The sequence below is a fragment of the Asparagus officinalis genome, chromosome 3, assembly GCF_001876935.1.
Source record: "Asparagus officinalis chromosome 3, Aspof.V1, whole genome shotgun sequence".
Lineage (NCBI taxonomy): Eukaryota > Viridiplantae > Streptophyta > Magnoliopsida > Asparagales > Asparagaceae > Asparagus > Asparagus officinalis.
Window position 1 is genome coordinate 47934151 of NC_033796.1, and position 16694 is coordinate 47950844.

At 36.0% G+C, this 16694-nt stretch overlaps 1 protein-coding gene across 1 annotated transcript in view; it reads right to left on the reverse strand.

The window, feature by feature from the left end:
* LOC109834042 (vesicle-fusing ATPase-like) overlaps nt 1-11162 on the reverse strand; it is a 19936-nt gene extending 8774 nt beyond the window's left edge. Inside the window, exons 1-13 of the mRNA XM_020401926.1 lie at nt 10787-11162; nt 8716-8811; nt 8544-8628; nt 8319-8369; nt 6214-6384; nt 5881-6035; nt 5681-5789; nt 2852-2951; nt 2703-2758; nt 2062-2127; nt 1874-1956; nt 1458-1591; nt 221-431 (exon numbers count right to left, since the gene is read on the reverse strand). Of these exons, the coding sequence (XP_020257515.1) occupies nt 221-431; nt 1458-1591; nt 1874-1956; nt 2062-2127; nt 2703-2758; nt 2852-2951; nt 5681-5789; nt 5881-6035; nt 6214-6384; nt 8319-8369; nt 8544-8628; nt 8716-8811; nt 10787-10950 (1481 nt within the window). The 5' untranslated portion in view covers nt 10951-11162. The remainder of the gene's footprint in view (nt 1-220; nt 432-1457; nt 1592-1873; nt 1957-2061; nt 2128-2702; nt 2759-2851; nt 2952-5680; nt 5790-5880; nt 6036-6213; nt 6385-8318; nt 8370-8543; nt 8629-8715; nt 8812-10786) is intronic.

The following is a 16694-nucleotide window of genomic DNA, read 5'->3' on the forward strand; positions in this document are numbered from 1 at the left end:
CTCCGTGTGTCATGAGTAAAATTATTGGACAAAACATGTAATTTGAAGCATGCAGGATTCATCCAATTATAAAAACTTGAATTAGAATTTGCTACAGAAAAGCACTTGCGACAGAAGAGGCATAGACCCATTGTGCCTATCTTGGGCGATGACAGTAGCCAATAAGAATGCTAAATACCAGTAATTTACATAATAAACATGACTAGCAACTAAAGTATACCTGCATCTTTCTAGATCATATGTAGATGCACCAAATGCAGGAACAATTTCTTCGAGGGCGTGCAGAAAATCATCCATTGTAACTTTTATATTCTCCTCATCCAGAGGTTTAGTAAGATCATCCATGCTTATCTGACGATTTAAAGCAAATGAAACTGCGCTTTTCACAACACCTTCAAGTTCAGCTCCACTGTAATTCTTTGTCCTTGCAGCTGCAACCAGAATATTAGAAGTTAAACCATGGGATGACATGAATAACAAATTTCAGTCGTCTCTAAATTTACCTAAAAGGATTCTGCATAATTAAAGAACAAGCATCCAGGGATCCATAATTTCATATTTAATAATGATATAAGTGACACAAAAATGACAAAATAATAGTCATCCAAAACAGGCATACTTTGATCGCATTATTAAATTTTGAGCCTGAAGCTGGTGAGGAGCAAATTCCTCACCATGGATTTAGCATAAATAGCCATGTGCCTGTAAGCATTAATATAAACCGAGACCGAGTCTCCTGTTCTCAAAACATGCTCCAAACATGCATAATACATGTAAATAAATTCCCATGTATTACTCATGTATATGCACTCAATCCATGTGATACACAGGCTAGTTACCATATATGAATGCATTACAAATGCATATGAAGAAAATGCAAGTTATCCAGAGTCTGTTTTAAACCTCAAGTTTACTAACAGTCAAGTCTATTTATGCCTTCTAAATAATTACACATTCAACAAATCTATTAAAATTACTTGTCAACTCAAAAGACAACAAGATATATGAACTCAAAATCCTGAATTTTTGTGGCTCATCTCATGCACATGCATACATAGCAACACCTGCTGGTTTATTTTATAGAAGAAAATAGCTAAGATCCAAAATTGTACTTAATAAAGGACGCATGGAGAAAAAATGTATATTCCAACCATTAATAAAATAGAAGTAGAATTCCAATTTATGTGCTCTGTATATCTTGGATTCGTAGGAGGTGAATTATCCAAGAAAAGTAGGAAATTATGCAAAAGACAAAATTATTTAAGTAGTTTTAAATCCTTGCCTCTCCTAATTATGTGATCTCAAAACAAATAGCGCTAAAGATCCAAAAACAAATAATCTTCAGCTTATTTGATGAGTCAGTTAGATACAAGATAAAAACAAATAATTGTTATCCAGTGTGTAAAAGAAGTAATTAAAAATCTAAATAAAAGGTTCTACTTTCTGAAATCACATACCAAGCTCTTGAAGGTCGATGTCTGCTGCAAGAAAAGAATTTTCATGCATTTTGTTTGTATGTATTTGAAGGATTTGTAAACGTCCATGCTCATCGGGGAGGTTTATTTCGACATGAACCTCCAGGCGTCCAGGTCTATAACAGAACACAAAGGAACCAGATTATGTGTGCTACAAGTATGCAAGAGAATGTCATAATGAACTTTTAGATTCAAAGGACATCGAAAGCTACTATAACTTCATGTGACCCAACAGCATGGACTTCTATGGGCCAATAAGATCAGAAAGAGAACGAATATTGAACAAATTTCTAGTGCAGAGGCAAAAAATTAAAAACGCTGATAGACATCGATCAGTATGAGAAGAGACATTGTTTAGCTAACAGTTTGACATATAAGCCACAAGTACAGAGAATTGCCTCAATAAAGCTTCATCCAACAAGTCCTTCCGATTGGTCATTCCAATAAGCAGCACATTGTTTAAGGACTCAACACCATCAATCTAAAATAGAAAGTTGGTTAGTTTTGATACGTTTGCTGAAGAGAAACTAACCTACAGCTATGAATTGTACCAGCAACTAATTGAATTGCACAAATTAAAGCATACCTTTGTAAGAAGCTGATTCACAATGCTGTCATGTACTCCAGTACCATCCCTTGTTGAACCCCTAGACTGTAAATATAGGATAAGAGAAGTAAGAAATCTTGGGCAAGGAAGCATGATTATGCACCAGAACAACATTTCATGTGATAACATATTCTCACTGATATTGCAGGCAACTATATCATGACTGGACAATACAGTACAAAAGTAAACCACCACTGAAAAACCTTAACATAAAGCATCCTGCAGAAGTGGCTCAGAATTTGAAAGAAGAAAATGAAGAAACTAACCATATACTGGGATTAGCCTAACAACAAAAAAGGCAAAATAGGGTTGTCCTACGTCAATCTTTTCCATGTCAGCCCGTACTATGATGTTGGAAAAACCATACTACTATAACCAAGGTGCTCAGATTGATTATCACATCCAGACAAGAATATGATTAACTCCAAAGTTTGTAACATGTAGTACAGCACAGCCCACGTGACTACAAAAAGCTGGAAATGTTGCAATGAAGTCTTATAGCAAGGTGCACCCATCTCACATAGAGCACAAAGTCATCTAATATAATGACATGCAACCAGCAAAATACAAGTACTTTAAACAGGGTGCAAATAATTTCCATAGCAAGATGAGCCTCTTACCTTACATATGGCATCAATTTCATCAAAGATAATGACATGCAAATCACTTTCATCCCCTGAATAAGATTAAATCATGAAGTACAATCACAGATTCATAATAAAGATACTTGGAATTAAACAAGTTGGAAGATATAACATAGGTTGAATACCTCGAGCCCTCTGGTCATTCTCCGCATCAGCAAATAAATCCCTCACATTTTTCTCTGTCTCGCCAACAAACTTGCTTAAGACTTCAGGTCCATTGACAATCTAAATTTCCCAATAGAATGATCTAGTAAGTACTAGATATGTGATGGAAGGGCAAAAAAACACCTTAAAAGAATGCACACCCTAGAAGTTGACACATATTGCAGTCAGACAATAGAACAAGTAAAAAAACACCTTAAAAGAATGCACACCCTAGAAGTTGACACATATTGCAGTCAGACAATAGAACAAGTTAGATTCTAGTGCTATGGAGCATAATTCTAGAGCCATTAACATACCACAAGTCGCATTTAATAACTAGAAGTAAATAAAAAAATAAAAAGGAAAAAGGAAAAAGGAAAAAGAAGTCTGACAGAATGGTATCTAGATCTCAAGTTCTTGTAATAAAATCGATTAGATGTGTATGGTTAGATGGACTCCTTAAAGCAGTGAGATGGAGTATGAAAATTCATACAATCATCCATTAACTTGCCTCTAGTTCTAAATTCTAATGATTCCAAAATATTGCAGCACAAAAAAAATATACCATTGAATAACTGCCAAATCCAAATAATAATAATAATAATCTACTTTAAGAACATACAAAAATAAAACTTCCACGCCACAACTTGCACAAAACTATAACAAAATGATTTTTATATATGAATCACTAACTTGACATCATGTAATTGCCAATATCCAATTCTCTCTTTGAACTTATAATTAGCATCAGAATGACTCAAAGATAGAGTTTAGTTTTTATATAATAATCAGAAAAGCTGTCTAACTTGACATCATGAAATTGCCAATATAAATTCTCTCTTTGAACATATAATTAGCATCGGAATGACTCAAAGGTAGAATTTATTTTTCATAGGCATCAATTTGTCTCTGCACATTCATCACTTGGGATGTAGACCTCAATATAAGACATGTATGGAATTGGAAGGCAAATCTACATGTAATAATAATTAGAGATAACTTCCTTGTGATGTTTTAAGAGTCACGGCCTTTTTGGTTTTAAGAGGCACATGCCTTCCTATTAATTCCCAAGTCACCTTCCACCTGCTTCTTTATACTAAAGCCAAGCCAGTATAGATGGATTATCAATAAACTCAACAAAATAGTGACCTTCATTTGCTGAGGAAATTTAAAGATCATTCTTCAAGCAGTGTTGTAAATAGTTGCAAAAAGCGGGGCAATCGCGGCGCGAATAGTGGAAGCGGGCCATCAGCGCTACGCTTAAGGCATTAGCGGCGTGTTTAAACGGTAAAAACCGCTTTGTGTTCGAAAAGCGCGGGTTAGCGGTTAAAAGCGCTATTACCCGCATCAGGTTTTAATGAGAATCACCCCCCGAACCCGACCCGTACCTACTAATATTAAAACTCTCCCCTTTTTTTTTGCCCTAGCCGCCTCTCGCCTCTCCCACAGTTCCAGCCGAGTGACGCCAACTTCCAGCGACGTCGTCCAAGCTCCCACTACTTCCAGGTTGTATAGCTGGTTTATGGAGGAACAAAGGTCTCATCTCATGCCTGTTGCAGTGCTCAATCTGATAACCCAATGCAATCGGGTATGTATAGCTGGTTTTTTATGGCATATGGATTCTTTGTTCTCTTCGTTTTCTCTTTGGCATGATTTTGGGTTTCTCTGTGCTGGAGCATGTACTGCTGGCCGCGGTTTTTTTATTCTTCCCTAAGAAGTAGCAAATGGCTTTCGGCTTTTTGGAGATTATTGTAGTAGGTTTTCCCTTCACTTACTGGGAATGACGGTTTTTTTCCACAACAAAAACACTGTAGTAGGGGAGGTATATGGACTTGTCGTCTGCAACAGAAATGAATGAAGAAATAATTTATAGAATTTTTAGATTTTTATATGATTTTTCTTATTATTTAGAATATTTAAATATATTTATATTTGACCGCTATTTGACCGTGCGCTATTTGCCACTATTTTGCTGCAATTGCCCGAAATAGCCTTAGTGATAATTCGACGCGACGCGATCCGCTATCAGCAACGTTGTCTTCAAGTCAGTTTAGCTCTCCCTCATGAGTAAACGGTCGTATACATTGCTTCAGCATTGCAGTAGTATAGTAATAGAATGTAACTTTTTTAAGTTGCACTAATTTAAGTTTCAACAAGCATTTAAATACTTCTTCTATCTGACAAAAAGAAAATTGCACAATTAATTTTCATCTACATTATGTTTTTTTATTCTTCCCTAAGAAGTAGCAAATGGCTTTCGGCTTTTTGGAGATTATTGTAGTAGGTTTTCCCTTCACTTACTGGGAATGACGGTTTTTTTCCACAACAAAAACACTGTAGTAGGGGAGGTATATGGACTTGTCGTCTGCAACAGAAATGAATGAAGAAATAATTTATAGAATTTTTAGATTTTTATATGATTTTTCTTATTATTTAGAATATTTAAATATATTTATATTTGACCGCTATTTGACCGTGCGCTATTTGCCACTATTTTGCTGCAATTGCCCGAAATAGCCTTAGTGATAATTCGACGCGACGCGATCCGCTATCAGCAACGTTGTCTTCAAGTCAGTTTAGCTCTCCCTCATGAGTAAACGGTCGTATACATTGCTTCAGCATTGCAGTAGTATAGTAATAGAATGTAACTTTTTTAAGTTGCACTAATTTAAGTTTCAACAAGCATTTAAATACTTCTTCTATCTGACAAAAAGAAAATTGCACAATTAATTTTCATCTACATTATGTGAGTAACAACAATCAATTAACAATTGCAAGAGAGAAAATTAATTGAGAAATATAGTACAAACCTTTGGTTCTTTTCCATTTAACAGTTTCCCAATCTGACGAGCCATAAGGGTTTTGCCGGTTCCTGGTGGCCCATACAGCAACATTCCCTTAACATGCTTGATGCCCAATCTGCACCAGCACAAAAACATCTCAATTTTACCTAAATACGCAGCAAAATAACTGAGTTTCTCGAACATTGGAGTTTTAAATAAGAAATTACTTATTAACAACATGAGGAGGGAACACTCGAGAAGCAAATGCTCTTCGAAAAATATCAGTGAATTCCTCACTTAATCCTCCTATCCCCAATTTTTGAAGATTAAACTCTTTCTGTCTGAAAATATTGCTACTGGCAGCTTCACGTTGATTAATTACCTGTAAAAAACATGTGACAATTGATGATGAAGTTAGCATCATAGGACATCAACATTTTTAGTAGAGAAAACATAGTGATGCTAAATACACAGGGAAACGAACAGGCCTGTAAAAAACAATTACAATCCACAGAATAAAAGAAGACAACTGAATGGAAAAAAAAAGGAAAAAGACATACCTTAATCCCAGAATTTGGGACAGTTTCAAATACAATGTACGTGTCAGAGGTAATAATTCCTCTCACCAAACCTTTGGATTTTTCAGCACCTTCAACCATAGCCTGATTAACTGTAAAAATATAGTTTGTTCCACAAAATTCAAATAACACTCTCTGGCCCACTGTCATAACCTGCATATCATATAATAGCTCTCCCATTAGATATAGTAAATATAAGCCTAATATCCTAAATAATTTAGCATTTAACCAGGTGAAAAGACAATGGAAATTATAGAAAAAGAAACAGATACACACTTTGAGCAATCGCAAGAAAGATAGTCTATAATTTCAAATAACATGCTACAAATTCCACCCACTTTCATGTCAGAAAAGAGTATATACTTCTAGCCATAAAATGCCTTTGCATTAACTTTTTCAACAAGGTTAGGAAACCCTATCAGTTTAATCAAGTCACGGAATTTTCCTGAGCAGTTTCCACCTGTCTTCACTAGTTTTGTTTAGAAAATACTAGTATTCACGATGCATGTATTGATATAAAATGCAGGGAAGTTTGCAGCTGATTCGAAAAGGTTTGTTGGGCTTGATTTGTCCTAGTTTGAGGTTCTGTTGATTTTTTCAAGCGTGAGGACATTTCTGTTTTTCTTCATATGCGAGGACAAGTCCGGAATTCTAAAAATGTGACTCACGTACTAAAAGGAGGCTCCTCTTAAATATATTTAGAAAATATGCAATTAAGAAAATTGCTTTGTTTCTTAAGGTTGCAAGCTGATCTGATACGGTTCTTACCATATCTATATCAACTTCCTAATCACAGATGCAAATATGAATATGAATGTCTCAGTAAAGAAAACTCATGACCGTATCAACCAAAATTGAATACAAATTCTAATCAAATGAATGGATAGAGAACTAATATGAAGAAAAGAAGTAAGACCAATGATCATATGACACGAGATGTTTAAATATCATAAATTACTAAAATGAGAGTCCATTACAATGTTCAACATATTTGAACAATTATGATTAGATTTCTAGATCATCAAAATGAACCTCATGTATTAATTACTACATATAATCAGATATTTGGATACGGATATTTCAATTATATATATGTATCTGTATCCATATCCTATTGGATATAGATATTGATATCCCTCCCTCCCGATCTGTATCCATACTTATCGGATATAGATATTGATATCTCTCCCTCCCTCCCAAAAACCACAAGGGCAACTTTTGCACAGATCCCTTCTGCAAAGAAAGGGTGAAGACAGGAGCTGAAACGAACCAACAGATTAATATATGGTCATGTGCACATGCATGCATGCATGTTACGGCATGCACAACCACAACCCGAAGAGCAAAAATACTAGCCCTTGATCAAGAATTAGAGAAAAGGTAGCCTCATCATTCTTCACTTCCCCAATTTAAACCCGTCAACAATCATGAAGAAAAGTATATCTTTTATGTCCTATGTCACAATATAAAGGCACTATGAAAACAAAAAGAAAAAGTTAAGATGGAATGATAGATCAAAATCCTCAATTAAGAACATGCTTCTAATTTAATAAAAAACAACTTCCATTTGCTCCGACATATCCTATAGTAGACGATTCACTGTTGTCTAAACATAAGTCTGGGGTGCCTGGATTGACAAGTAATATAAACTCTTAATTGACTGAATTATGGTCTAAACTTAATGCTATTTTATCCGTAAAACTAGTCAGTTGATAACTAACTGAAGGGATGAGTGATATTCATGGTGTTGTAAGGCTTTCACAGCTACTGCATTTTGGTGGTGGTACACTCGTGTGCAAATGTGCTCCCTTGAACTAAACAATTAACATTTGATAATTGAGATAAACTCACAATGGCAGTTTCAGATGATTAATGTGTTGCAGAAGCCTCAAAATAACAGAGCTCAACGTCATGCATACTTCTATAGAATCTATCTTTAATAGGGTTTGATCCCTTATTTCTAATCCATCTAACTTAACTGTAAGCCAAAAACTAGCTCTCACATGGACTAAAGTATAACTACAAAACCATGGTCTAGCAGCAGCTAAAGGGGTACCAAAAATGAAAAGGAATGGGTATTTTTTTACCTGGTCAGCAAATCTTTTCCTCAGCTGTTGAGCAAGATTAATAGCATCTATCTGCAGAGGAAACATCATCATCACGATAAGAATCCCTTATAAAGCATTTCAATATTACAAAACGGTATGTCTGTAAAGACAAAGGGCCTGTAAGACAGTTGAAGATGAGGAAAAGATTAAGCTTGTTATTAGGTCATGATTCAATGAAGTTGTTAATCATGAAAAGAACCTTACTTGTTCAGCTCTATTAGCCCTCTTAACAACAAACTCCAACTCTACTGAAAGCATTGCAAGGGAAAAATTTTCTGGCGGTACAAACCTAATTTTGTAGATAAAATAATGGTCAATAAGAAGATCAGAAGACAGATGACAATCAACACATAATCTTAAATAAGCTTGAGCAAACCTGCTAACAGATATTTGGTCCTCTGTGGAAACTTTTGCATACCGGCGTTGGACGGCATTCAGACCAATACGACCATCATTAATTTTTTCACTAACCGTGAGAACTTGTCAAGGATTACTTCAAGGAGGAGCAAAAACATTCATACTTTGAATACAGATAACATACAAAATCATTCAACTAAGCCAACATAGTCCGAATATGCATCCATATGTTAATTTTACTTTTAACTGACTGCTAGCTATTTGTGTGAGACAGAACCTGCTTTGAAGAATTACATAGGAAATGTAATATACTGTATATTTCCCATTAATCAGCATTCATTTTAACCTATAGTGTAATTATTAGTTAAATAAGGAAATGCAAAACAAATACTCATGTCACTAATCTGTTAAATATTTGATCGTGGGCTGACAAAATGACTACATTGAGCACATACACATAGTTTAAGGGAGGAAATAGACAAATGGATACTTTTGGGAAAAACTTGAGGGTTCACCAATACTTTAAAGAAGGAATTGATCATTTCGTGCTATTATATTTGCCTCACAACTCACAATAGTATGGTATCTCTGAAAGGTCTCAAAACTTCCAAGTGAAAAGGAAGCCATATATGGAGAATTGGACTAATGGACTGCTTGGGAGACAGAATTTCCTGTTATTGCTGCTACAAAAGCTTTCGAAATTATGCGAAGACGGAACCAGTGGTTACGAATTATTCAGGTGTGTGCTTCTATCTGATTACCATATTTATGGGTAGTCTGTTTGCTTAACATTTCATGGAAAAAATGGCTAATATTTCATGGAAAAAAAGGTTAATGTTACTTTAAGAGGTCTATCTTGTATATAGTTGTCTAGTATCATTGCAATTGTTGAATTCGTAGTGACCTTTACAGAGCCTAAGAGGAGCATTTAAAACCTTTCAGGTTTTCTCTATTTTCATTATTAAGGATTTCTTATGTCATGGTTCATGGCAAACGAAACGACAGTTTGATTTACTATGGTGATCTTAAAGAATTGGGAAACATATTTAGTAGTATAATCCAATTTATTTATGGTGTCATAAAAAACATGTACGTTTCGGTTACCACAGTTTATAGCATTTCTATTTCTATTGAATATCAGTCGAGTTTCCTAACAGTTATAGTGTTTAGGGAAACACAGGGTATATCTTCCTCAAACTATACGTGCAACAGAGGGGTAGGCCTATGGGATGTGGAATGAGACAGTAAAAATCTATATGCAAGTTTATATTGTATCGGAGATGGACATTAAGAAAGCTGAATGAAGAAAATGATTCATAATCCCTACTTTAGGATTTGGCTTTAATGTTATTGTTGCTCTTGTTGTTATATCTTAGAGCAATGAATAGAAATCAATCATCCTTATAGGGAGTGAGTCTACTAAGCTTGCTTTTAGTAGGCATTCTATGTAAAGTGCTAAACCAAATTTTTTCCCCAGGTCAGTAAGTGGTTATTAAGCAAAGGTCAAGTCCTCACTATGGGAACATATGACACCCTACTGTTGGCATTGGATATGGACGGAAGGATAGATGAGGCTGAGACTATTTGGAATGTAATTCTGCAAACACACACACGATCAGTCTCAAAACGATTATTCTCTCGGATGATTGCATTGTATGAGCACCATCACATTCCAGAAAAGATTGTAGAGGTAAGTTATCGTTTGATCTTATGATGCTATTCTTTTTGAAAGACTTGAATGGTTGATTATGGGCTAGATTGTGATATTACTAAGGAAATGTAGTAATCTTTTATTTTCTCTGGGATTATTTTCAGGTATTTGCAGATATGGAGGAATTAGGAGTGAAACCTGATGATGACACAGAAGGATCGCGAGAGCTTTTGAGAAATTGGGTCAGGTCGAGAATCAGAAACTGGTGCTGAAAAAGTACCAGAACAAGTGGATGTATCTGCACTTCAACGGCGAACGTGTTAGGGTTCGGAACCCAGAATATATGAGCGAATAACGCGACTCAATAAAAAAGGGAAAATCCATGATTCATAGTAGCCTAGAAATAAATAATAAGAAAGAAGAAATCTGAAGAGGATATCGTAGGGTTAGGATCAAGGAATCGCCGACGGAGGCGAGGATGCTATCGGATCCAGGAGGCGCGAACTTCTTGAAATCGTGGGAGGAGACGAAGGCGCAGTTGGTTAGGGCGAAATCGTTGCCCGGCGAGTTATCGACGATCATGGACGATGATCTTCCCGCCATTGGAAATTTGAGGAAGATGAAGAACGAAGAAGACTACGGCGGATCTGAGGCTTTCATAAATTTGAGGAAGATGAAGAAGGAAGAAGACTATGGTTCATAAATTTGAGGAAGATGGAGGAGGAAGAAGACTATGGCGGATCTGAGGCTTTCTTAATTGTCACAGAGTCACAGACCTGAAGGTCTTTTTTTTTTTCTTTTTTTTTTCTTTTTTTGCCTTTTCTTTTTATTTGGGTCGAGGTAATGGGCCGGAAACCCTTTGGCTGGTCCCAGTCCCGCAAAGGCATTTTGTACTGAGTTTTTTTATTGGGAAAATTGTGTCCAGACCCCAAAAACAGAAACTTCATATGCTGCAGCCCCTCTTAGTTTTTCCTCATGTGATTCAGCCCCTTGAAGTATAACACTTTGTACTGCAACCCCTTTTTAGCAATTATTACATGTCAGCTAAGCTAAAATCCCTAAAATAACCTTATCACATCTCTTCAATCCCTCAAACCCAGCTCTCTCATCTCCATATGTTAGTTCTAGCTAGTTGGGGGCAAGTTAGAACTAATAATATTTGAAGCGATATAACGAGAGATAGAAAATGAGCCCAAGTGAAAGGAATATACCGTGTGATAAACAATATAAAGGGCTACACACCAGCGAAGACGGTGGTGAAAACGGAGATCGGAGGTGGCCGAAAAACGCGCGCGAAGTCGGCACGGCGCTGCTATTTTTTGCTCGCTGCTGCCGTCGAGCGATGTTTCGGACGTTACCGAGAGAGATAGAGACTGAGTTAGAATGTGATACAAATTGGAGGTGATAGGCAACATGTAGGGCTAGTCACCAAAGAAGAAATCGGCGGAAACAGAGATCGGAGGTAATCGGAAAGTGCGTGCGAAGTCGGCACAAAACTGCAGCGTCATGCCGACTTCGCGCGCGTTTTTCGGCCACCTCCGGTCTCCGTTTTCACCACCGTCTTCGCCGGTGTGTAACCCTTTATATTGTCTATCACACGATATCTTCCTTTCACTTGGGCTCATTTTCTATCTCTCGTTATATCGCTTCGAATATTGTTAGTTCTAACTTGCCCCCAACTAGCTAGAACTAACATGGAACGGGCTAGAACTAACATGGGACAGGTTAGAACTAACATGGAAAAAGTTAGAACTAACATGGAGCAAGTTATAACTAACATGGGGCGGGCTAGAACTAACATGGGGCGAATTAGAACTAACATGAGGCAAATTACAACTAACATGGGGCAAGTTAGAACTAACTTGAGAGACCAAGAGCCTACAACTAAGATGAATTAGAGCTAGAACTAGCTAGAACTAACATGGGACGTGCTAGAACTAACATGGGGCATGTTAGAACTAACATGGGGCAACTTAGAACTAACTTGAGAGCCCAAGAGCCTAGAACTAACTTGAGAAAAAGCTCCTCCCACCTCCGGCGGAGCCCACCGAGACACCCCGACAACCCCGACAATCTCCTCCTACCTCCGGCAAGCCCGGACAGTGGCGAAAAGCTCCAAACAGCGAAGAACAAAGCCGAACGGCGAGAAATTGCACTGCAGAAAACTGCAGTTTTGTAAAACCCCAAAAATTTGAATATTTTGTGATAAATAATAATAAATATTTTATATATTTATAAATAATATATTTTGATATTTGAGTATGCTAGGAATTGGTTTGAGTTTAATTCAATGTATATATGTATATATATAAGAGCAAATGCACAATTCATGCTCGATGTATAAATCTGGAAATTTATGATTAGCGAAGAGATTTTATATTTTTCTCACAAATGTAGTTGGAATTTAGAAAAACTTAAAAGATAAAGGTTGTAGGTATCTTCAAGAGATTTCCAACAAGTCTTATATCACCTTATTCCGAGGTCGGACGTGAAAGTTATGGCCAAAATACCAAAGATTATTTTCCTAGTCAGATTAGGATTCCTGGTTCGGATCAAACGGGTTTATTTCGGGTTTGCATATATATAAATATGTGTTTTCACGAAAATTTACATTCTTACATCAGAGTTTCAAACCCTAGCAGCCCCTCTTCCTCTCTCTGAATCCCTAGCCTTAAAGTTGAGAATTTTGAGAGCTTTGTGAAGCAAATATCGACACGAGGGCGAGGTCATCAACGTGTAGCAAGGGGGAAATGGCTTGGTTGCACTTCTTTTTGGTTGCTGGTTATTTCAGAGGCTTAGAATGACGTCTAAGGCAAGAATATCTTCATCCAAACCCTTCCTCATAGTTAAATAACTAGTTAGATGTTTAATATGATGTTGAATATGTGTTTTCATGCTTGAATCTTAACATGATGTGATAAAATTTAAATTTTTGATATTAAAACATAAACCAATGCTAGATTAGTAATTTTTTTTCTTGCTATTTATGATAGTATCATGATCATGATCATTAGGGTTTTTCATAATTTCATTTATATATGAGAAATTTAAGAGATGTACTAAATAAATATTTTCTGCAGAAAACTATAGCAATTGTATCATGTTTAACTAAGATTTTGAAATAGAAAATAAACTCCAAATTTAACCAAACTAATGCCAAATGAAAGATATATGTATCTAGTTTCTAAAACAGAAAACTATTCTTAAAAAGAGTTTTTATAGAAAAAGATATGTTATATTTACTAACAACATGTCCTGCAGAAAAACGAATGCACATATATAAAGTTTAATTGGAGATTTGGGATAACAAATGAACTCCAAACTGAACCAAATTTTTTTCATTTGAAATATGTGTGAATCTAGTTTACAAAACAGAAAACCATTTGTAAAAATAGTTTTCCTAGAGAAATATATGTTTATTTTTCTAACAGATATCACGTCTATTTTTCCTGCTCGTTTTGTGGAGTTGTATTGCGCCGTTTTGATGTGCGTTCGCGGAGTTTTGAGCCGCTTGATGTTACACGTTTAGTCATGAATATGTTATGTTATATATTTAAGAATCCCAAGGGGATTATGATAAATTTTGATTTGATCATATTTGAATTAGATATAGTTCATATACATGTTGGATGCCATTGATGAGCACAGCTCAGTACTATATGGGATAGTGCGTCGACATACCAAATATACATGATTTATACAAGAGCTGAATGTTGTTGATGAGCATATCTTAGTACTATATAGGATAGTGCGTCAACATACCTGAGATACAAAGATTTATATGAGGTGGATATCGTTGATGAGTTCAGTTCAGTACTATATGAGGTAGATGCGTCGATATTCCATATGTACAGGCTATTGAGTCGGATTTTAGGAGGCTTGATCTAGCCGTCCGTCCCGCACTAGGGTGCGATGAGGCTCGTGAGCCGTATTTCTAGGATGCCTATTTGGTAGTCTGTCCCGCACTCATGTTATGCACTGAGATCGCGATGAGACTAATGAGCCGTGTACACAGTTCAGTATACCTACAGGGTAGTCCGTTGCACTGAGACAATTACTTGATAGCCTAAGTACGGCAGATGCTGATTTTGAATACGACCTATCATTGAATTATACGACTGAGATATGTTACTTTTGAAAGTATACAAAATTATGTGTTAGTATTTTATTCTATCTCTCCCAGTGATAGTGAAAGATATTATAAATACGATGTGTTGATATCTTATTTCTTTTACTGTCCTTTTTACTTCTTAGTTGGGATCAATGATTAGAGATTCACAATTTGAGACTTATGGTATATACATGAGGGTTTCCTTGTTTGGATTATTTAGCTCGACGTGCCAGTCTCGTGTTATGAAATGAATCTAGGTAGACTATGCTTAATAGATAGAGCCTCCACTCCATCTAGCAGCCCTTCCCCTGGGAGCGAATGGAGGTAATCTTGTTGTAGCACTCTGACGCTCTTGTTGTTGTTTCTTTTTCTTTTAAAAATACCCTTTCAGGTAGCTCGGAGTTCCGGAGAGCCGCAGGATGACGGAGTTCTTGCATAGTCGCCGTCCCAAGAGATTTATTAGAGGCTCCACTGTAGTTTTAAATTTTATTCAGACTTAGAGTTTATTTCTATTTTGTAAAGGCAATGAGCCTTAGTTCGACTTTCCGTTTTGATTCATGTTGAGACATCGTATGTTATTAAAGACTCCAAATGTATTTTAGTTTATTTTCAGTTGAGACATGACCTTTATTTATGAGATATCATCTTCTTTATCATGTCTATTATTGTCGTTCTACTTCTTTGCTGTTTTGTACCTACGTTTTGCATGGCAGGTTTGACATATCTGGGTTCACCTTGGACTGCAGCCATGAGTGAAAACTGGGGCTTCACAAGTTTTGTGCCGACTTCACACGCACTTTCTGATCACCTCCAATCTTCGTTTCTGCCGATTTCTTCTTTGTTGACTAGCCCTACATGTTTCCTTTCACCTCCAATTTGTATCATGCTCTAACTCAGTCTCTATCTCTCTCGGTAACGTCCGAAACATCGCTCGACGGCAGCAGCGAGTAGAAAACAGCAGCGTCGTGCCGACTTCGCGCGCGTTTTCCGGCCACCTCCGGTCTCTGTTTTCACCACCGTCTTCGCCGGTGTGTAACCCTTTATATTGTCTATCACACGATATCTTCCTTTTACTTGGGCTCATTTTCTATCTCTTGTTATATCACTTCGAATATTGTTAGTTCTAACTTGCCCAACTAGCTAGAACTAACATAGGGAGATGAGAGAGCTGGGTTTGAGGGATTGAAGAGATGGGATAAGGTTATTTTGGGGATTTTAGCTTAGCTGGCATGTAATAATTGCTAAAAAGGGGTTGCAGTACAACGTGTCACACTTCAAGGGGCTGAATCACATGGGGGAAACTAAGAGGGGCTGCAGCACATGAAGTTTCTGTTTTTGGGGCCCGGACACATTTCTCCCTTTTTTATTTGGTTAACTAAAGAATTTTGGCGATCAGAGGTATTATATGGTTTTTTTAAACTCTGATTAAGTGCTACAGGTTTGCTTTATTTTCTGGGTAAATTTTACATCTATTGTAATTAATATATTTGTAACAGTATATATGATTAACATATTATAATTATAATGTTACATAGAACTAATAGATTATAACGTTATATATATATATATATATATATATATATATATATATATAATATTATAAAAATTTATTTAGAGAAAGATACAATAAACTTTTCTTTACAGGATTATCATCACATCATAAATGTATGTTCGTGAGGGACGCATGAGTATTTAGTTTTACTTAGTTGGTTTGCACGTGCAATGCACATGGTATAATTTTTGATATTATTTTAAATTATAAATTTATTTAGCAAAAGATTTTGTATAAGTTTATTTAATGTAAACAATATAGCCAATTTATGAATAGAAGCTAAAAATTCACAACGTTTGAACAATAAAATTATATTTAGGTATCAATTAGGCGAGAGTAGAGTGATTGTATCTCCAAGGTGATTGGTCAATCAAAGACTATCACAAGAATATACGTAACCGTGATGTTTGATGATGTGGATGTAAATCCACGCTTATGACGTTAGAGACTTGCTAAGGCTTGTGAAGCAGTTCAAGCAACTATCTGAATGGATCATAAGTAACAGACTGAAAAGATATCCAAAAAGCACTAATTCAATCAAAAATTTTTAACATCAACTCAAATTCCTTAATTAACATTACATAATAAAAACTGGCCAGGATGATGCTTAATCACATCAGTACATTTTGAATAACTCAAGATCAGCATTTCATAATTGTGATTTAGAAAACATTTGGAAAAACT